The following is a 22,138-nucleotide window of genomic DNA, read 5'->3' as shown; positions in this document are numbered from 1 at the left end:
ATTTCATTACAAGTTTGAGATAAGTATTTTTTACATGTCAAATATTGTAAAAATGTGTTAACACAGAGGCGTAGCGAGGGGGGGGCTAGGGGGGCCATGGCCCCGGGCGGCACATGAGAGGGGGCGGCAAAATACGGTATATAAAAAATATAAAATTAAGAAATCAATATTTTCAAATCGTGCCACGAAACGAACTAATGCACCGCGGGAGCGATGCCGAGCATACACGATTGTTCGATGGGCTACAACCGCGAAAATCGAAGTTCGTCAATTGCGGGCATTTTTATCTCTCACTCTAATTACGTCTTAGTGAGAGTAAAAGAGAAAGATACCCGCAATTTGCGAATTTCGGTTTTTGCGGTAGGCCCCCTGGTTATAGGTATAACCTATAGCCCTATATGACATCACACCAAATTGAACACGGTGCCCTCTGCGCGCAATCTGGGCGCCCTCGGCGCCATCATTCGCAAAAATAGTCGGGCGTAGCCCAATGAACGTGGTGCGATACGGGCCATTAAATGCCGGTGGCTCCGGTGCCCTCATATTAAAAGAGTCGAGCATAGCCTGACGTATGTTGTCACGCTGCGGGCGATGGAATAACGGGCGCCTTTTGCACTCTCATGTAAAAGCATTGGGCGCTTTGCGTGCGCTGCTGTGCTTAAGGCACCATGGCACAAAAATAATGTAAAAGATTTTAAATAATTGATTATGAAATTATAGCCCCAAAATTAATTAAATACAAAACTTTCAAATATAAAAGCAGACTACTGAAAATTGCGCTCTAAAACGTATGAAACAAAAAAACATTCTCATCTGAAATAATCATTTACCTACCTCAAAAATTATCTGTAAATAATAAAAAAAACTTTTCACTTCACCAACGGGTAAAGGCTCTCTTGATTGTTCAAAAATGAATGAGAAAGTTGCATTTTATCCACATGCATGTGAGGCAAAGTAATCAGATGCAAATTGTGAGTTGTTACCTAGTGTTAACTTGTCGAATTTACTTTTAAATTATGAATTCCAATGATAAATGTATTATTACGTTCATTTGAATTTGATTTGGTTTTTAATTGGTATTTAATTTCATAGTTAGTATTTTCCTCGCATTGGTGTGGTGAAAATGTTGTGTTTACTCGGAGGCAAAGTCTGTTTAACCCTCGTGCCTTGAAACCCTCGCAACGGTCATGATTCCACTGCTCGAACTTCAATTTTGGAATCTTTCGCTTACTCGGGTATCAATATTAGCACGAGCGGTTAAACAACAACGTTGTAAAACAAATAACTATTACATATTCGCTGTAATGTTTTTTTTACCAAGATGTGAAAATAAATAACGTGTCGTGTGCAGAAAACACCCACATTTTTGTCGAATTTGATCAAAAGTAAAATTTTTTTTGCTCCTTATGACGTCAGAAATACGTGGTAAAATCTGTCGGGTTACTCGTCCCCACAGTATATTCAAAAATTAGTAAATTATGTATGTTAAATTGTATTTCTTTATTTAAAAGATGTAAATATAAAATATTTTCTCTGAGATTACTTCAGAGATTTTTTTCTTTTATCATGCTTTTATGAGCCAGATTTTCAGTAGTCGAGTTTCGGTTTTTGAACATATTTTTGTATTTTACCACATTTACCCAACTTTGTCTAGTCAGGTCATAAGATTATGTCACAAAGGTTTTGACTAATAATATGTAATACAAAGTTTTTGATAAGAAAAGTTAGCCATGATTTGAAAGCTTGTTTTATATGACCAAAACGTATTATAATTGTTTTAAAATTTAGATCGCGATTTTATTTACTACTTGTTTACTTTGGGATTGTCGTTAGACGCGAATACGCGGCTGGATTGTGAAAAAATATACTTCACAAAAGGGAGTAAAAATCAGTGTCACATAAATAAAATAGGTACAATTGTTTATTTATATGAACCTACTTTATTATAACGCTATTTTCTCACCAGCATTTAGTTCTTCGACAAGTCTATACTTCAGCTAATACCTTCATACTTAGGCTACTTTTCAGTAACATGTTTATTTTTGACTGCCATTCAACGAGTAGGTTTGGTAAAACATGTACAGTTGCAATTTTGCCAGTCCAATACACATGATTTAAGTATCTAATGAAAGATAAAAGACCCTACATTTCTTTTATGTACGATTCAACCATGTAAAACAGAAAAATAAATAAATAGGGATCAAAATCACCTTAAAGAGGCCGCGTATTTTTTTCATGATTTTTTATACATTTGCGCTTACTTGTAAAGCATGCTGTGTACACTTGTTTTGAATCTCGTGCTAATTTTTAAGCCATCATATGCAATTGTATGTTTTTCATGATATTGTACGATATCTGTTTAGTGTACCTAATAAAGTAAAATAATAAATTTAATACCATTTCCTTCGAATATTACATAGAATAATGCGAAACTGTACCTATGACTTTTTTATCACTAAAAATCTTTGTGACTGAACTTATGACTTGTCCAAGTGATGTTGGTCGTAAATTGGGGCGGCAAATTTCTGATCGGCCCCGGGCGGCAAACACATACGCTACGCCGCTGTGTTAACATTTGGTGAAATGGAAAAATACTCTTGCTCGGGCCCGACGTCGAACCTGACATCGGGCGATAGCATGTGGATGTAATTGGCCCTTCACTTATGCATCAACAAATGACAATGAGCGGTCCCAATCCCAATTGCATGTCTACGTAACATTGTCAACGTTATGTGAGTCTGATCATTGATCAACCAAGAAGTAAGTACCCAAGTATTAAACAATGGGGAAAAGCGTTTGTGAGATAAGGTAAATTATGCATCTACTTACTGTCTACCGGTGTCGGTGATGCAATGAAGCCCGTAATATTGCAGCTAAAGTATTTCCTGGGTGCTTATTAGCCAACGTGCTCCGTAGCGTAGCGTAGTCATCTCTCTCACTCTTCCATATTAGTGCGACAGTGACAGTTGCGTTTCGTTCGCTACGGAGCGTTAACGATTGGCACGTTGGCTACCATAGATATAAGAAGTAAGTTGGGTACGCACATAGTAATAAGAATGGGGCCAGTACAGCGGTGTCACGCACAGGCCACCGCAACTAGCTGCGACCAATCGCGCGCGTAATGCGAAGTCATCAACCAATCGCGTTGTGGTGTTAGACTGCACGATTGGCTCGATTTCGCGAGTGACACCGCTGAACCAGCACCATTCTTAGTGCCCGTAAGGCCCGTCCTTAGATATATGCCTATGCTCGAGAACCACTTAAGCTATCGATTGGAAATTTGGAACAGTTATGAACAACGCTAATCCAGACACATTGAAAGTATTATTTTGTTAGTTTATTTTTTATAACTATGTGAAATGCCCAGTATGAAGAGGGGGCAAAATTTCAGTCTAAGTGACTAGGTCAAGTGGGGTGTCATTTGAAAGATTTTTTATTATTTTTTAGTAGTGGAAAAACATTGTTTTAGGGAGGAAAATGTGAAAAAAAAATACCATCCCCCCCTGCCCCCTCCCCTTAGCTCCGAAGTTTACCGAAGAAAAATTGTGAAATTAACTAATAACATTACTATACATTTTACAGGAAAAATATAATCAGACCTCTATCTTGGTAACTTTTTTTTAATTAACAAAAAACATTTCCGAATTCAGTTTGCAATTTAACCAACTATACGTATGTTTATTACACTGGAAATTGCTATGAGATTACATTAAAGACACCGTTTTTCAAATAAAAGAACAATTTTTGAACTCGGTTCACATGATAGGGAATTATTCCTCGAAAAACCAACATACGTGCATTACATCGCGCAAATTAGTTAGACAATTTGCCTATAGCGCCGCTGTACTCAATTATACTTAGTATAGGTACTTTCGCTTTTATAGTTACACGAGATAATTCAAAGTTTGTACGGAACCCTCGGTGCGCGAGTAAAACGAACTCGCACTTGTCCGGCTTTTTTTAAGTTGGTTATAACGTATAGAAATTAGTAATATAGTTGAGTTCGGACCCCCTACATGAAAACTATGCTATTAGTTTGGTAGGTACCTATGCGAAATCTTAATTTTTTAATTATTACAGTCGAACAAAAAATCTCTTTTTTCTGTTGTCATCCACTAAAAGTATTTGATTATCATTACTTTTGGATCACCCCTCGTACGTCGCATTTGTCTGTCTGTATGTTCGCGATGAACTCTAACTACTGAACGGGTTTCCATGCGGTTTTCACCTATCAAAAGAGTGATTCTTGCGGAAGGTTTAGGTAAATGTGCGAAGCCTTGGCGGGTCGCCAGTGTAGGTATACTAAAAGGGACTTACCTAACTACCTACTTACTTATTAACTTAGGTAAACGTTTATTATTAGACTCCCATGCCAACCTTATTTAAATACGACCAATCCTTAAAACTGATCTACAAGATTAAAAACATACCTACCTGCCTATTAGAACTTGGTAGATAGGTATCTAGGTATAGGCAATTTCTGTATAATTAACGTTTTTTTCATTTTGCTATGAATCTCTTAATAGCAAAAGTGAATTAAGAGATTACAAACTGATAAAAGCTAAAAATAAAACCTTTATATTTACGCAACATGGGTTGACGAGGTAATCCGTCAACGTACCAAAACCTGTTAGGCAGTGAAATTGTAGTTGCATATTATCTATACCCCGTGTGACCCTTCGCTGCAGCACACGAAATATACCTACTTAGGTTACTTACAATTCCCACATATTTCGTCACATTTTGTAAATTTGGATATTCGTATACACATAGATACCTACCTAATAGTACTAAGTTAAAAGCTAAGGTAAGGTGTATTTATTAAACAAACTCACTGCGTTAGGAAGTCCATTCCATTCTGTACATACTGGGTACCAAAATCTCTCATCAATAGGTTGCACACAGGTTCACGGGTACGGGTATACATGCGTGCACCTAATTAATAAGACCTCCAGTCAGTTAATCGACAATGCCAATAATATATTTAAATTAAATGTTTGATCATTAGACTGGCATCATTATTTTAGGCTAAGTTATAGACTCATTAGGAAGGTCTCGAGAAGAACTAAAGACATGCGACGAGGCGAAGTACAGTCAGCAATAAAAATGTTTTTTTGTCAGTAGGTAACTTTTTCTTCAAAAAGTTTAAATCATTGGACTGCTATGATACGCTCTTATGGCTATACAAATAAGATCGTGTTGTGAATGAAGATCATAAAATAATATTGTCAAGGATCGATATAATGCTTTATTGGAAATTTGGAGCTAAAACCTGACTAAGGTAAACGATTTATTATGTGGGTGGCATATAACCCTTTTCCTGGTATCGCTAACAGCGGGTAACAGAGTTAAGCGTTGTTAATCCTACAAGTACCCCGCCTGTCGACGTACAGTCAACACACGCGTTAAATGATAACACTACAAATAAAATTAATTTTAAAACACTTACGTTGATGTACCTGCTTCCTTGACACCGAGCGCAAAAAAACTATGTGTCACTTAGCCCCCCTAACCTTAAATATTTATCATTCATGTAGTGTTGTTAAAAGACTAGTCTTGAAGACTTTGAAACCTTAAATAGGTACTCGCAAACCTTGAAGGTTCAAGCTTTGAAGAAAGTATTATTGTGTTTTTTTTAAAGAATATTATGAACCTAACTACGTTGCCACTTTGTAGTCATGTCTGGGTGTAGTGATTAACAGATCGCAAAAAGACTTATGTCACTCATAAAAGATCGGCAGTCGAAATAAATCTTTAACTTTACGTTTAGAGTTATTGTTTATCCATTGATATTTTACAAACAAAATGCGATAAACTCCAAATATATTTTTTCTTTTTTCCCCTATTTCACAAAAAATTGTAGGTATAATAATTTTTAATTCTAATGACTTCAGGATTACACTGTTAAAATCGCTCGGGTTCCTCACGGGCACCCTATATAACTATCAAATATGGCATAGATTGATCTAATTTGTTAGAAGCTTTTAAGACTTAAATGCTCCAAACCTTATAGACTTAAACCTTCAAAGCTTAGGAGGCTTTAAAGCTTGAGGCCTAAAGACTCGAGGTTTCTCTGATCGTAAGTATAACGCGAACTTATTAATTGAGGCTCATACGGTCGAGGCTTTAAGGTTCGAGGCTTCTAGACTCAGCAGTCGCGACTCGAGTCTTGTAGTTTACGCCTCGAAGCTTAAATTCACAACACTACATTCATGGGTATCATAAGTTAAAAGTCTATTCTATGAGATAACGCAAGGAAGCACTTTTTGAAGTCGAGGTAAATAATAAGGGTTAAAATTAAATGATTGGAATATCGGAAATTTGTATCCCGGCGTGGGTTATACTGGTTATATATACAACATAGATAATTATACATACAATATACCTACATTATGTTCAATATGTTTCAGAAAAAGGGTCGGTTCGAGTAGCAGATCAAAGATGACGATAGGTAAACGAGCGGTCACCGTGCTGGCAGCAATCATCATCATCGCTGTTGCGGTGCCTTGCTTCACTGCACAGCCAGTTCGTAAATAAGTTCTATTAAAATGTACAGACAAGAGTTTTTATAACAGCAGCACGGAGCTTTCATCAGAGTCGTGCGCAATATCTCCTGCGCTGGCAACATCCCCCGCACTCAGGCAAACAAGGTGAAACACTGTGGTTGAACAGTGGGGCTCCCAAAAGCGGATGCTGTAGGTTCTAATCCCGGCTCGTATCACTAAGTTTCTCTGGACTTAAGTACAATTAGTACATTACGATACAAGTGTGAAAAATAGGAAATTCTAAACGAGTGGCGATAAATTAAAACACGACCGAAGGGAGTATTTTAAATCGACACGAGTTGCAAATTACCTATTCGCACACATTTACAACGTTTTACAGTACATATGGCCCTTTAAATGTTTGACATATTAACGTAATATGCTAATTTTCGCACTAGTGCGGTAAAGTAGCTCCATATGTACTGTAATATTACATTATGATACAAGTGTGCTAAGTTGGTCATTACACACGAGGCGATATTGTGCGCGCGAGCTGCAAGCGAGCGCGCAATAAGAAAGCCGATGTGGGTAATGACCAATGCACACGCGTTTCATACGACGTTTTTCAACACACTTGCGAGGAAAAAACAAAACTTATAAATTAGATTATTTTTTTGTCACAATAGTAAAAGTACAATTTTGGCTTACAGTTTTAACATCGAATAATTGCACCAAAGCGTGCTGGGCTTGTAGGCACTTATTCGCCAGTTCATTGAAGTAAGCTACCAACACGTTTTCCAAGAAAGACCGGTTGTTTTTTCTGATTTTCCATTGAATACAAGTTTCATATGCCGCCAATTAATTTTTATCCGATTTTGATGGTAAAAGGCTATCGTTCTCAGCTCTTGCCTCTGTTAGTATTACTGGCAGCGTCAATTTTATGTGTTCTTCATTTTCAATGCTTGAAAATGACATTTTCAATGCTTGAAAATGACATTTTCGTCAATATATAAACTAAAAACATGCAAAACTATAGGAAGCGTGCATGAACTGTAGGAGGCAGCACAGGAGCCGTCAGATTTTTGGCGCGAGGCGTAAATGTGATGTTTATTGTTCCGATGTAGCCCACAAGATGGCAGAACCTACTATGCACAAGAAAACACGTGACGTGTAAATGTACATGTTTATTGTTCCGATTCAGGCCACAAGATGACAGACCCTCCAACGCGCACGTTCCCTATTCCAATTTAATGACAAACGGAAAATGGCTGGCGCGTTATTTTTTTTTACGCACGATTCCAATGCGCGCGCAAGGCAAAGGCGCGAACGAAATAGACAAACAGCCAATTTAAAAAATGTAAAGAGCTAATATTTTTGTATTTCTATTCCACGGATGGAGATCAAATCCATAAAATGTTATGTTTATTCATTAATGTAATTTACGAGATAATTTAATGTATAAATTATGTTTAGTGTGATAAAACCTCTTTGTACTAAACTAACATTTGAAACCTAATAGTTGAATAAAAATAAATGTATTACTCGACCAAATTAAGAAGGCTCCGTTTCCATGCATATTATTAGCAATCAGTTACCTTCTTAACTCAGTCGGATAATACATATAATGAAAAAGCACGAGTGTTATAATATACGGAAAAAGCACGCGTGTTTAATATCTAGGATTATGAGCCAAAAATTGGTGGAATAAAAACGTCGTTTTGAGCAAGTGTGTTGAAAAAATTTTTTTTAGTACAATATCTATTTAATGTATTTAGTGTAGGATGGTTTGTTATACACCGTACGCGAATTACCCATTTACCCCTTTACTTCACTAAATTGTCAAGAGCCTCTACTTGTTGAGTTCGGCTCCTGTTAAATGTCCGCAACACCATTGCATGATGGATAAAGACGCGAATTAGAATATTATGTAAGTATTATTATTTTCAGCCATCTGCCGATGAATCCATTGCAAAGGACCGCGCTATTCGACAAACTGTGCAAGCGCGAAAACGCATCGCACAGACACCCAAATGGGGCTTCTTCGGAACGATTTTCCATCTGATTTTGGAGGTAAATAATTTGGTCTTAATAATTGATCAGATACTAACATAAGTTGACAATATCTGGGAGACGCACGCACGCACGCAAGCACGCACGCACGCACGCACGCACGCACGCACGCACGCACCGTCAAACACACACGCACGCACGCACGCACGCACACACACACACACACACACACACACACACACACACACACACACACACACACACAATTCTGTTACCACCTACGGGAGAGCGGTGTGTCTTGACCCAAGCAGGGATTGTACAATCGGTTTTATTTTATACCTGTAAATAAATTGTCAAACAATTACCGCTATAAAAAGAATACCTATACTCCTATTACAGGTATTGTTTTCATTTCGCTTTTGTTTTTACCGCTACATATAACTATTTACAATATTAATGATTGAAAGGTAAGAGGTATCCTTACATGTACCCTACCTTGTTCTTACAGGGTCAACTAGGGTATGACTCCTTACAGTTGCGAAGGTCGCTCTCCGTAGCCAAGTTTATATTAGCAATCTTTAGAAATAAAATTGATAGTATAAAACTTGTCGAAGTCTATGTGCACCTGTTTGTACCTAACCAGTACACCCGCGCGCGACGGCACCCGCTGCTCAACTCCCTGCTCGAGGCGCAGCTACAGTGCGATTTGTTTGCGAGTGCGATGGGGCGAGTGATAATGGAATGCAAGAGGATATTAGAAAAATAGATGCCTGAGAGTACTATACCATTATGAATTTCTGTGTCTTATTAGCTGCTCATGTGTTATTGCTTTATAATGTTAATGCTTTATGTTGTTAATGGGTTCCAATCTGTGCCGCTTTGGCATTAGTTGTAAGGTGCAATTTGTTATTTGAAATAAATAAATAAATTAAAAAAATGTCAATCATACACTGCAATACACTGCTACTAAATCACAACAAATAGGTGTAATATTGTAACGTCACGCGATAACATTCTGCATAGCTGGCTGAAGTGTCTACTATTATTAGGGCCTGGATAAGAAACTTAATTTGGGACGTATGTCATACATATGGCAAAGCACAACATATTCGAAGGGGTTGTCGTTGAGATTCAAGATGGCGAAGACGTCTCGAGAATATTTTTTTGTGTTTTTCTCATTTATGTTGTTCAAAGTGTAGTATTGATAGCTTATTATGCAGTGAACTATCGTGGAAGTGTGCACTTAATGAAAAAATAATCTTGAAACGCGTTTAACCATGTTTTAATCAACATCCGGCAATCCATCGTGGCTTTTAGTAAAGTCCAGCTATCTCTTTACTAAAAGCAACTACCGAACAACGTCATGCTCTACGAGCACACTTAAAACTTACAACGAAACTTGACATTGGCAAAATCATCATAGATTTGATGGAAGCCATATTTTAAAAGAAGAAGAACATATTCGAAGAAACAAATAAAGGAGTGTATTGGCATTGACATGTATTACCGATAATGGTTTCTAAGGGTAACATGTCAAATACATGTATTGTTGTCTAATGGTAAAATCGTTAATAGACTTGAATACCGTTATTGATTATACCGGTAATCAAAGCTTCAGTGATACAACTATAACCGGTTATACCTAATTTAAAACCAGTAGTCAGAATACCGGTAACGATCCCTGGACACAAGTGTCATGTACGATTAAAAAGAGGCACCTTTTTAATCGTTAAAAGCTGCCCAGTTAAAATCACATTTGTTTGTGTTAACTCCATAAACATTTATTATTTAAAAAAAAATACCCCATATACTCGTAGCAAATTACGTCGAAATCGTTAGACAAACAGGAATTGCTCGTTTAAAGGTATAAGATAAATGCTATGGTACTGTATACGTTTCTATAAACTTTTTTTGAAATAGATTACTTTTATTCAGTAACTAAGTAGTATGGAATATAATAATTTGCATTAGTGATCACTAAATGGCTAAATGAAAAATGATTTTATAGTATCCAAGAATTTATGGTCTGTTAGCGACGCTCATATTTTGTTATATATATTTTGCATTGCTAAATGTTGTGTGAATAAATAAATAGGTAGATTAAGAAATCTAAACTTAAGGGTAGTTTTAACGGTGGCCGCGAGCCGCTAATCTTGTTTTTTTATGTGCGCTGTATGACAGTCAGTCGGTCCATGCTATCCGCGCGAGCGCCCGTACGCACAACTGTCAGTTTAAAGTTCTATTTTTTTGTACGTATTGTGTGTGTTTCGAAATATAAGCTGTTTAAAAGTTCTACTGTGTTCACCATTTCGTCACGGCGAGCCCCTATACCCAACAAGTGGTCTTCGAGCCGGATCTTCGCATGTATCGCACGCCGCCGCGTACCGCTATGGTGAAAACTCGTCGTACCGCACAAAAAAAACGCGAGCAGCTACAGATGGATGATAGCGCATCCAAGTTGGAACAACAACCAGGACCCAGCCAATTTCAAACGCCTAAAATGAGTAGCGCGAAATCGGAATCTAAGTTATTTGCCGCGCCGGTAAACGGGCAGCCGCCATTATGCAGTGCGTCGAAACCGTTATCCGCGCCGCCGCCATTACCCGTTTCGTGCAAATCTGCCTCAAAACGGTCAGTGTCGTCGTCTGTGCTAGCACAAAGGAAGAGGCTAGAATTGGAGGCTGAAAGAAAAAAGGCTGAAATTAGGATGCAACTAATAGATAAAGAGCTAGAGGCCGACCTAGCCGATTTAGAAGATGGTAGTATATACAGTTCACAAGCTAGCGAGGATGGTACACGTCCTAATGTGGAACAGTGGATGGAACACAGCGCAAAAGAGCTGGAAAAGTCGCAGACCGCCCCCTTAGATGGTCCAGATACGGGCGACCTGCACCAGTCGGCGGCACCCGTCGCCGGCTCCTCTGATGGGACAATCCAGCTATTGGCCGCTGCCGTGAAGAACCTGACGGTTGCCTCCATTCACAATAAACCAAACGCCAACTTACTGAGTCGTATTTGTACGCCACGGGATTTACCTGAATATTCTGGAGATCCACTCGAGTGGCTGCATTTTAAGAAGGCGTACGAAGAGTCAACAGACGTGTGCAACTTTAGTCCAAAAGAAAACCTCTGGAGGCTGCGAAAGTGTCTGCGCGGAGCTGCCAAGGAAACCGCATCAGCTCTGCTCATGAGTGCTGCTTCACCTGAGCGCATAATGGCTACGCTAGAGCTACGTCACGGTGATCCAGAATGCATAATTAGCAGACTCGTGCAGGATATTAGAAAGCTGCCACCTATGTCTTCAGAGTACCAAAAAGACATTATAAACTTCTCCGTCAAGGTACAAAACTTCGTCGAAGCCGTGAAAGTGGTGGGACGCGAAGAGTACGTCCAAGGACTTAGTATTGTTCCACTACTTATATCTAAACTTCCCACAGTGCTCGTGTCTAAGTGGTCAGATTATAGTTACCCGTTAATTAAAGCCGGAACTATATCACGCTTAAGCATTATGTCCGATTTTTTAAATACGGAAGCTGTAAAGATAGCTACTACTGCTAATATACATCTGCAAGGTCATCGATTCGAGCAACAGAAGTCAAAACAACACGATAACGTTCGACCGCAAGCTATTTTATTACAAACCGAACGACAAAGTGGCAAGAAAAACGATAAGACTGATAAGTGTCATTTTTGCCGCGCTCAGCCAAATCATAACTTGTCCGAGTGTAAACAATTTAAGCGGGCATTACGTAAGGTGCGGTGGCAGTATGTTAAACGCAACGGAATATGCTTTAAATGTTTAGATTCACGCCACGAGAGAGAAACATGCCCTGCGCCGGTGTGCGATAAGGACGGCTGCGGCGGGATGCATCACAAACTTCTGCACTTCGATAACAAAAACCGTCAGGATCAGGAGGCGAGCCCCGAGGTCCCTGAACCCGCGCAGCGATCAGCTGATACACCTACGCCGGAAGTAGTGAACTGTGTCACCGCGAGTAGCAACAGAGTTCTACTTAAAACTGTTCCCGTACGTATTCGTGCAAAAAACGGCAGTGTTATTGAAAGTAGTGCTATGCTTGACGATTGTTCTTCAGTGACGGTAATAAGTGCTAAATTAGCACAGCGCGCAGGACTTACCGGGCATCGCGAATCTATGCACGTGTGCGGTCCGTGGAAACAAAGCGGCATAACATGTGATAGTACGGTGGTGAAGTTGGAGCTTTATGATAAGGACAATAAGGTTCATTCTATTAGAGCACGCAGTGTTAATGAGTTATGTTTACCTGAGCAAGACTTATCTGTTATTGATTGTAGTAAATATCATTATTTAAATGCAATACAGAGCGAACTTAGAAATGTTGTTACTAAGCCAGAAATATTAATTGGTCAAGATTATTACAATTTAATTGTACCATTGAAAATATTGTCGGGTAAATCATATGAGCCGTTCGCAACACTTTCTCCTTTAGGGTGGTGTATTCATGGTAAAATTCGTGTGTCGGGGGCGACGCGCGGCGCGAGCGCTAGGCCGGTGCACTCCACGCTGCTGGTGGGCGCGCCGCCGCTGACGGGGCGCGACGCGGGCGAACAGCGCGCACTGCAGGACTTGCATGAAGAGGTACGTCGCGCGTTCGAGCTAGACTCCGTGGGAGTGGCAGGTAAGCCTCGCCTTAATAAGGACGACGTTAGGGCCGTTGAACACCTTGAGCGTACCGCTCAACTCATAAATGGAAGGTGGCGCGTGGGTTTACCATGGAAAGATCCAGACTGCGTGATGCCTGACACTCTGCCGCATGCGCTTAAAAGGCTAAAAGGAGTCGAGCGCAAGATGGCCAGGGACTCTGAATATGCGGACAGGTATGCCGAACGAGTACAACATTTATTTACTAATAACTTTGCCAGGGAACTAATGGACACTCAGCGCACGCCAAAGACATTTCATTTGGCTCACTTTGGCGTGGACAACCCTAATAAGAAAAAGCTAAGGCTGGTCTTTGACGCAGCAGATAGTGCGGCGGGTGCGTGTTTAAACGACTATCTGCTCAAGGGCCCGGATCTACTGACGTCACTATGGGGAATCATGCTGCGCTTTAGGGAAAATCGTATCGCAGTATCCGGAGACATAAAAGATATGTTTCTACGCATCCAGATCCACCCACAAGATCAAGACGCCCTGAGATTTCTTTGGCGGGACAACCCTGCGGAACCCGTCAAAACGTACGTAATGACATCCCTAATATTCGGTGCAAAATGCTCGCCGTTTCTCGCGCAGTTTATTAAAAATAAAAATGCTCTGCGCCACGAGCACACCGAGCCGGCTGCAGTCGACGCGATCTGCAACTCTCACTACGCAGACGACTATATTCAGAGTTTGCCAGACGAGGAGACAGCAATTAAAATGGTAAATACAATATCAAAGATACACGCGGAAGGTGGGTTCGAGATTCGCAATTGGACGAGTAACAGTACATCCGTGCTCGACAGCGTGCCAAATGAAACTCTCGGTACCGCTGCTGTAAAGTTTAAAATGGATCAGCAGTTCGAGGGCGAGCGGACGCTCGGACTCATCTGGTTCCCGGCCACGGACGAGTTGGGGTTCGACATATCTCTAAAACGTATTCCTGAGCAGATTGTTTTAGGCCATCAAAGGCCTACTAAAAGGATTATGTTAAAAGTTGTTATGTCTATTTTTGATGTATTTGGATTTTTGGCGCCTTTTACCATACAGGGTAAAATCATGCTCTAGGATACGTGGCGATCGGCCACTGGCTGGGATGAAGAAATTCCCGATGATATATATAGTAAGTGGGTAAAGTGGCTCGATTTATTAAAATTAATAGGTCGCATTCGCATACCGAGATGGTATCAAAAGGCATCCATAGGTGCGAGCGTGATGGAGCGAGACTCACCCGCTGCGAACAATACCAGTGCTACGACGAGCGCTACGCCGGCCGCTACGCCTGCCGCTACGCCGCACTCCGGGCCGGGATTGACTACGAACGCAATCGCTGCAAGTATAAGCAATATAAATAACTATAATAACTTACAACTGCATTTATTTTCGGATTCATCTTCAAAGGCTATGTGCGCTGTAGCATATTGGAGATGGGAAGAAGATGGGCAGGTTTATGTAGCCTTTGTTGCCAGTAAATGCAAGGTCACACCTGTTAAGCCGCTGACCATAAACAGATGTGAACTTCAAGGTGCTTTACTGGCCGCGAGATTGGCCGACAGTGTGCTGCGCGAACATAAGGTAACTACAGCGCAACGGCACTTCTGGTGCAACTCGGCGTGTGTTTTGCATTGGCTCCGGAATGATACTCGCAACTACAATATATTCATTGCAAACCGGTTGGGCGAAATAGACGAGTTATCGCGCGTTAGTGAATGGCGTTTTATACCTACAAAGTTAAACATCGCTGATGTAGCTACAAGAGAGGTTTACGATGACTCCATATTTAAGAACGAGTGGCTTTATGGTCCGGAGTTTCTTCACGCCGACGAATCGCAATGGCCGAGTGATACAGTAAGCCCTGAAATAAATGAACTTACTTTAGAGTATATTAATATAGTTCATAATGTAAGTGATGACTTACCTGTGCCGGACGCGACACGATTTTCTTCATGGCTGCGCTTGCAGAGGGCGACGGCAGCTGTTTTAAAATTTATTGAGAGGTGTAAACACCGCTCTGCAGACATCGACTGCGAGCTGATGGCGCGGGCTGAGCAGCTGCTGCTGAAAAGAGCGCAGCAAGAGTCATTCGGTGAAGACATAGCCGCCATAAGGAATGGCAACATTTTGGACCGCAGCAGTAAACTCCGTCATTTATCGCCGTTTTTAGATGAAAATGGGCTTCTCCGATGCAGTGGCCGTATAGATGCCGCAACAGATGTTGCGCTAGAAACAAAGAGGCCTATTATACTGGACGGCAAGCATGCGGTGTCTAGATTGCTGGTCAGAAGTTATCACGAGAAGGCTGCCCATGGAAACCACGAGGGAGTAGTGAATGACCTGAAACAAAAGTACTGGTTATTTAAACTACGTCCGACGGTGAAATCTGTAGTAGCTGGATGCATGTTTTGTCGTATTCAAAAGGCAAAACCTGAAGTACCTAGAATGGGAAACTTACCGGAGGCACGCCTTGCGCATCACCAGCGCCCCTTCACGTACTGTGGCCTTGACCTGTTCGGGCCGATGGAGGTGACAGTCGGGAGACGCCACGAATTGAGATACGGCGTACTTTTCACTTGTCTTACGCTGAGGGCGATACATCTGGAACTTGTTCATTCACTTACCTCGGACTCGCTGATCATGGCTCTTCGGCGTATGGCGGCGAGACGTGGCTGGCCTAAGTACCTATTCTCTGACAATGGGACAAACTTACGCGGCGCTGACACGGAGTTAAAAAGATCACTGCAGGAACTGGATGCAGAGGACCTGAAAAACAAAGGTGTTAATTGCGGAGTACAGTGGACTTTTATTCCCCCCGCCAGCCCACACTGGGGTGGGGCGTGGGAACGTCTAATTAGGAGTGTGAAGACGTCGTTAAAGGTAATCCTGAAGGAACGCGCCCCTAGAGACGAGGTACTTTCCACATTGATGACGGAGGTGGAGAACATGGTGAATGGGCGTCCACTAACCCATGTGTCCGTTGAGCCTGGCAGCGAAGAGACGCTTACTCCTAATCATTTTCTGATTATGGGACAAACGTCAAACTTACCTGTCGTAGGGAACTTCGATGACTCCGATCTCTATTCTCGAAAGCAGTGGCGTAAGTCTCAGAGGCTCGCCGACATGTACTGGACACGGTGGGTCAAGGAGATTTTGCCAGACCTCATACCGAGAACCAAATGGACCCAAGAACAAAAGCCACTACAGGTAGGTGATTTTGTTCTCATTGTAGATCCCGCTGCGCAGAGGAACGTGTGGGTGAAAGGCGTTATCCAGCAAGTCTACCCCGGCCGAGACGGCCGCATAAGGGTAGTAGAGGTAAAAACTAAGTCTGGAACCTTAAAACGATCTGCTTCGCGCGTCGCTCGTGTACCAATAGGCATTGAGTGCTGAGTCAGCACTCAGGGTGGGGAAATGTTAGCGACGCTCATATTTTGTTATATATATTTTGCATTGCTAAATGTTGTGTGAATAAATAAATAGGTAGATTAAGAAATCTAAACTTAAGGGTAGTTTTAACGGTGGCCGCGAGCCGCTAATCTTGTTTTTTTATGTGCGCTGTATGACAGTCAGTCGGTCCATGCTATCCGCGCGAGCGCCCGTACGCACAACTGTCAGTTTAAAGTTCTATTTTTTTGTACGTATTGTGTGTGTTTCGAAATATAAGCTGTTTAAAAGTTCTACTGTGTTCACCATTTCGTCACGGCGAGCCCCTATACCCAACATGGTCTTTCAATTGTACAACTAGCTAATAACTTACATTACTATTTATATAATTATTGACTAATTTGAATTTATTTTATTTGCATTGCAATTTAATCGTGATTATTGTAGTAATTTTAATTTAAATATTTATAGTTAAGAAAATGTTATCATATTGATAACGTTTTGATATTAGTTTGTATAATTTTTGCATGTGGTTCACCGACTGAATACTTTATCACCAACTGTACCTTAACATCCTGTACTACAAGGTGCCCGTGAGCATTGCGAGAGATTTTGACGGTGCATTCCTGATGGCAACAGAAGCAAAAAAAATTATATGACTTTTTGTGAGATTCGACAAAGAAAAAAATTTTTTTTTGTTTTATTTTCCCTTTTTTTGAACACTCCTGTACATAAAACGTGATTTTTATTGATAAACACATAACCTAAATTTAACTAAAAAGTTTTTTATTATTTGGGGGTAGCCTCTCTAATGCATTTTTTTAATTTTTCGATGTCAATCAATAGGTATGTCCAGACTAGACCTCAAAGTGGCAATACCGCAGTCAAAAATATGTTTTGTACCGACTTATGGCGAAAGAATGATTTCGAAAAACATTTAATTATCTCTGAAACTAGACTTAGCCCAGAAAATTTTATATGACATTTTAGTTTCTAAATTTTACCAGGAATGCTTAGTTAAAATGTCTCGCAATGCTCACGGGCACCTTGTATATGTTGTTTTTTAAGTATTCTGGCTAATAAAATAATTCCGATGCTGATTCTAAAATTAAGTATTAAAATTATTGATATCGTGGTGTTTAAGTTCGAGTATTAAAATTATTATAAAAAATGTATGATGAAATACAAAGTACAAATTTGGATGATATATATGGTTCAAGTAAACCTTAATATTAAAGAAACATATTAACAACTTATTTTACGTAGGTACTAAGTCAAAATATAATAGCAAATCAAAATAAAAGTGCAATAACAATATCGGCCAAGGAACACTGTGTATGTAATTATAATTAAATTAGGAAGAAATAAGCCCTTTTGATCCGAACTCCGATATATGTACCTTTTTTTAGAGAACAAGAAACTTTTTAGAACTAACTTAATTTAAATGCGTAAAAAAGAAAAATGGAAACAAGCCGTTTTGAAAGGACTCTCCTCATATGTGGATGTAATTAATTACTTTTTTTAACTACAGTTTAATATAAAAAAAGTTTCGGTTTCGACTAGTACTCGAACTGGGACGGGACTTGGGCTAGGACCGCGTTATTTCCAGCACTACTTAATAGCGCAAAATGCATTTTTGGTTTCAGCAAGTCAACGACACAAAAAGCGCATACAGTCAAATATCGGATTTGGTGAATGGGCAGTTTACGGACGATCAGGTTAGTGGATTTTAGGGTTTCGTAGCCAAATGGCAAAAAACGGAACCCTTATGGATTCGTCATGTCCGTTTGTCTGTTTGTTTATGTCACAGCCACTTTTTTCGGAAACTACAAGAACTATACTGTTCAAACTTGGTAAGTAGATGTATTCTATGAACCGCATTAAGATTTTAGATACTTAGAACTGAAAACCAAAAAAAATTTTTTTTTTCTTCAAACCCATACGTGTGGGGTATCTATGGATAGGTCTTTAGTACCTGGGCCTCCGAGCTTTGCTCGGTTCTAACTATTTATTGTAATATGGTGGTGTATAGGTTATAATCTTAACTACATTTTTTTTAATAAATTAAACTTGTCTAAAACAATAAAAATTAAAAAACTATTTATAAACTTGAACATATAAAAAAAAAAAGTTGGTCACCGGGCGAGATTCGAACCCGTAACACTCGTTTAGCAGTCCGCGTCTTAACCCGCTGGGCCAGACGGACAGTGGCCGACAACACGAAATTAGCGACCATATTCTGCGTCGAAAGAAAAACGCATGAAAACTCGAAAACACGCGTTTTCCCAATCATAAGACTAATCTAGATCGATTGTATACCCTCAAAAACACCCATATACCAAATTTCATCGAAATTGTTAGAGCCGTTTTCGAGATCACAGAAATATATATAATACAAGAATTGCTCGTTTAAAGGTATAAGATAAATGATATTGAGGTTTCTAATATCATTTTTTTACTAAACTGAATAGTTTGCGCGAGACACTTCCAAAGTGGTAAAATGTGTGTGTTGCATGTGAAAGAAAGGGCGCGTGCTATATATCAGGGATCGGAACCGGTTTTTTGCAAAAACATCGAAATAACCATATATTTCGGTTTATTTTATACTCAAAATGTAGGACTCAGTTGTGTTTTTAGATAACGACTTCGTATTATTAGATTGCCCGATTAGGAATGAAATAATTAACAAAGAACGAAAAAATACCGTTTTCGTTCCCATACAAAAAATACCGGTTTCCGATCCCTGCTATATATATCTGACAGATACCTAACTTTATCTGATATTTGAAAAATCAGACCTAAGTATTATAATTTGATTTCTGTTTTGATGATAAAGGAAATATTTGAGGGCCCTGGGTTTCAAAGCAGTAGCTGACATAACCGGGATAAACGCTTAATATGATAAAGAAAAATGTCATTATTAAAATATCACTTTTAATAGATAGCAACTGTCCTTCGCTGCGCCATCTAGTTCAGCTGTCACTTCTATACCTACCATATTTTACGGAACTAGGTATTGTTTTCATTCAACACAGTTGGAAAATAGTCTACTTTAGTACAAAATTAACTCTAATTATATTATACATAAAGGTAACTCTTATTGAAGCCAGGTCATAGGCAAGACACCTACTCATAAATATAATAATAAGTTACTTTATAAACATGAAAATCGTTTTTGATAGAAATATAATTATAAAACTTTCGGGTTAAGCAGTTATTGTTCTACTCAGGTGGATTAACACACGTAAACTGTATGTCTGTAGCCAGGAGTAACGGCAGCGCCGGACCCCGCCGACAATGGAACTACACCAACGCCTAAAATCTCTAGAGCCGAGTTCCTCAAAATACTTGAACGTAATTTGAAAGGCTTACAACGTCTTCGCCAGCTGGAGTGGAGGGAAGCTAAAAAGGTATTTGAATTCGTCTCATTACGCTGGTACGTTTTGTGTAGGTAGGTAGGTATATAGATTTTTTTTGTTGTTGTTAGAGATGTTACGATATTATACAAATGAAGCTCAATAGTTATGGCTTGTGTAGTGGATACTAGTTGTTCCTTAAATAACTAGACGTAAATGTAATTATATGTAATAGATCTATCTATTGATCTATATAAATACACAGAAAACATGCATAACTATACAAACATAACAATAACAAATATTTGTAGTAAACACACATAATGCCCTTACCGGGATACAAACATGACTCATATCATGTCATAATAATAAGTAATATCAGTAATATTTAGATCTTTGCTTGTGAGGTTGAGACCTTGACTACATTAGCGTCCGTAGTGGCGAATTCATTTTTTAGACCTCACTGCTGAAATGGTCCTTAGAGCCGGATACATTATAGTGGCGTGTGGCGTCTGTGCACGATTATTACTTGTGTGTCTTTATAAATTGCGATCCACGGCAAGTGATGATGATGGAATATCCTTTTGCAGAGTTGGTACTTTTGACTCATAGATTGATTTAAGAAATCAAATTCATAATGAAAATTTTTACTTAAAGCCGCAAATGCTCTCAAAATAGCAAAAATAAAGTTTTTCTATGTGGTCGAGTTTGGTATCATTTTTGTGTAAATCAAGGATGCTGATTTCATTTCGCTATTTAATTTATATATATACACATATATATAATCCTTTTTTACGACTAAACGCCTATTAATTTATTTTTATTGCTAGAGAGAAGGGTTCATATGCACATGAACCATAACCATAAGGAACCTTTCTCTGATGGAAAGGCACATTTTGAAAATTAATAATAGCCCTACTATTCCTCGTTATAAAAAATACACACATGGATTATTAATTGAAGAAATGTGGACAGAGAAAAAAATGTAGACCTACATACGTTCGACGTACGGCGGTTGTGTCACAGGGGAGTAAAATGACATATTTACGGCGCAGGCGTACCTACCTAAATTTAATCTCGAATGCAGGGAAGTATTGTATAATTAAAGTCCGAGCGTAGTAAGTGTTTATATTTTTTATTAAATAGAATTATGAGCCTAGTGAGGGATCCAAGTGTTAACGCCCAAGGTGAAAATCGCTACCATGTGACAAATACTGGTTTTCACATTCACATCACCTATGAAGAAATGATTATGTATCAAAATATTATTATTAAGATAAAAAATAGTATGCAAAAAAGTAAAAAATAGTGTGTTCGCAGGGCCTTTTTACATCCACGTCACCCATTCGATAAAGGGCTTTTTCTGCCCAGCTAGGAGGGATTAAAGTGGCACTTGTCTTTCCTGCTAGGAGGGATCGAAGTATAAATTTTCTGTTCTAGAACATGTTGTATATTTCTTTTTTGCATACATTTTTTTTTAGTTTTAATAATATTTTGTAACATTATAATTTCCTCCTAGGTGATGTGAAAAGCAGTATGTGTCACATGGTAGCAAAATTATTTCCACCTTGAGCGTTAACACTTGAATCCCTCCCTACGCTCAGGATTATATTTTAGAATACCTCGCTACGTTCGAGATTAAATTGTGGAACCCTTTGCTTCGTGATTTTTCTTCCTTGTGACACAATCTACTATTTCCGAATAGGTTTTGTGAAAAAAAACATTTGTTTTTTTTTATCTGAAAGGAATACATTAAATGCCAAAAGGTGCATTTTGCATCCCCGATTTACCTAAACGAAAATGATATCAAAAAATCTTTTGGAACACTCCGCCTTCAAAATTTTGCATTAAAATTAGGAAGAGGAGCTTCCTAAATTGTTCTGCGAGTCTTAAGGACCAACTCTGCAAAAGGAAATTTCATCATCATCATTTGCCGTAAGTAAACACCACTACTACACACATACCTTTATTCCACAGGATTCGATGGCAAATATGCAGAGGTACAAAGAAGAAATATTTGGCGGGAAAAAACCAAGGACGAGATGATAATTACCTACCCTCTAATATGCAATCAAGTCATAGGTTTAATTTATTCTGAATTATTTTTATCGTCATCCATAAGGTAATGTTATTTTATTTTACGGTGTTGTAAATATATTGTAAACCCTAAGAGTATTGTATTTATTGTAGCTCTAAGGTCCAGGGGCACGATTCTTACATCTTTACTA

At 39.2% G+C, this 22,138-nt stretch overlaps 2 protein-coding genes across 3 annotated transcripts in view; both read left to right on the top strand.

Annotated features, from left to right (window-relative positions):
* Positions 1-22,080, top strand: part of LOC133518992 (uncharacterized) — a 40,961-nt gene extending 18,881 nt beyond the window's left edge. For both annotated transcript variants that reach the window (XM_061852829.1, XM_061852830.1), the window contains exons 2-6: positions 6,411-6,525; positions 8,433-8,555; positions 18,201-18,272; positions 19,818-19,964; positions 21,888-22,080. In XM_061852829.1, the coding sequence (XP_061708813.1) occupies positions 6,411-6,525; positions 8,433-8,555; positions 18,201-18,272; positions 19,818-19,964; positions 21,888-21,956 (526 nt within the window). In that variant the 3' untranslated portion in view covers positions 21,957-22,080. The remainder of the gene's footprint in view (positions 1-6,410; positions 6,526-8,432; positions 8,556-18,200; positions 18,273-19,817; positions 19,965-21,887) is intronic.
* LOC133518984 (uncharacterized) lies at positions 8,581-16,847 on the top strand. Its single transcript, XM_061852810.1, is given in 1 exon segment — positions 8,581-16,847. A coding segment is annotated over 1 exon segment (5,703 nt). The 5' UTR covers positions 8,581-10,857; the 3' UTR covers positions 16,561-16,847.
* Positions 22,081-22,138: the final 58 nt, after the last annotated feature.

Source organism: Cydia pomonella, chromosome 6, assembly GCF_033807575.1.
Source record: "Cydia pomonella isolate Wapato2018A chromosome 6, ilCydPomo1, whole genome shotgun sequence".
Lineage (NCBI taxonomy): Eukaryota > Metazoa > Arthropoda > Insecta > Lepidoptera > Tortricidae > Cydia > Cydia pomonella.
This window is presented reverse-complemented; position numbering and strand designations above follow the sequence as displayed.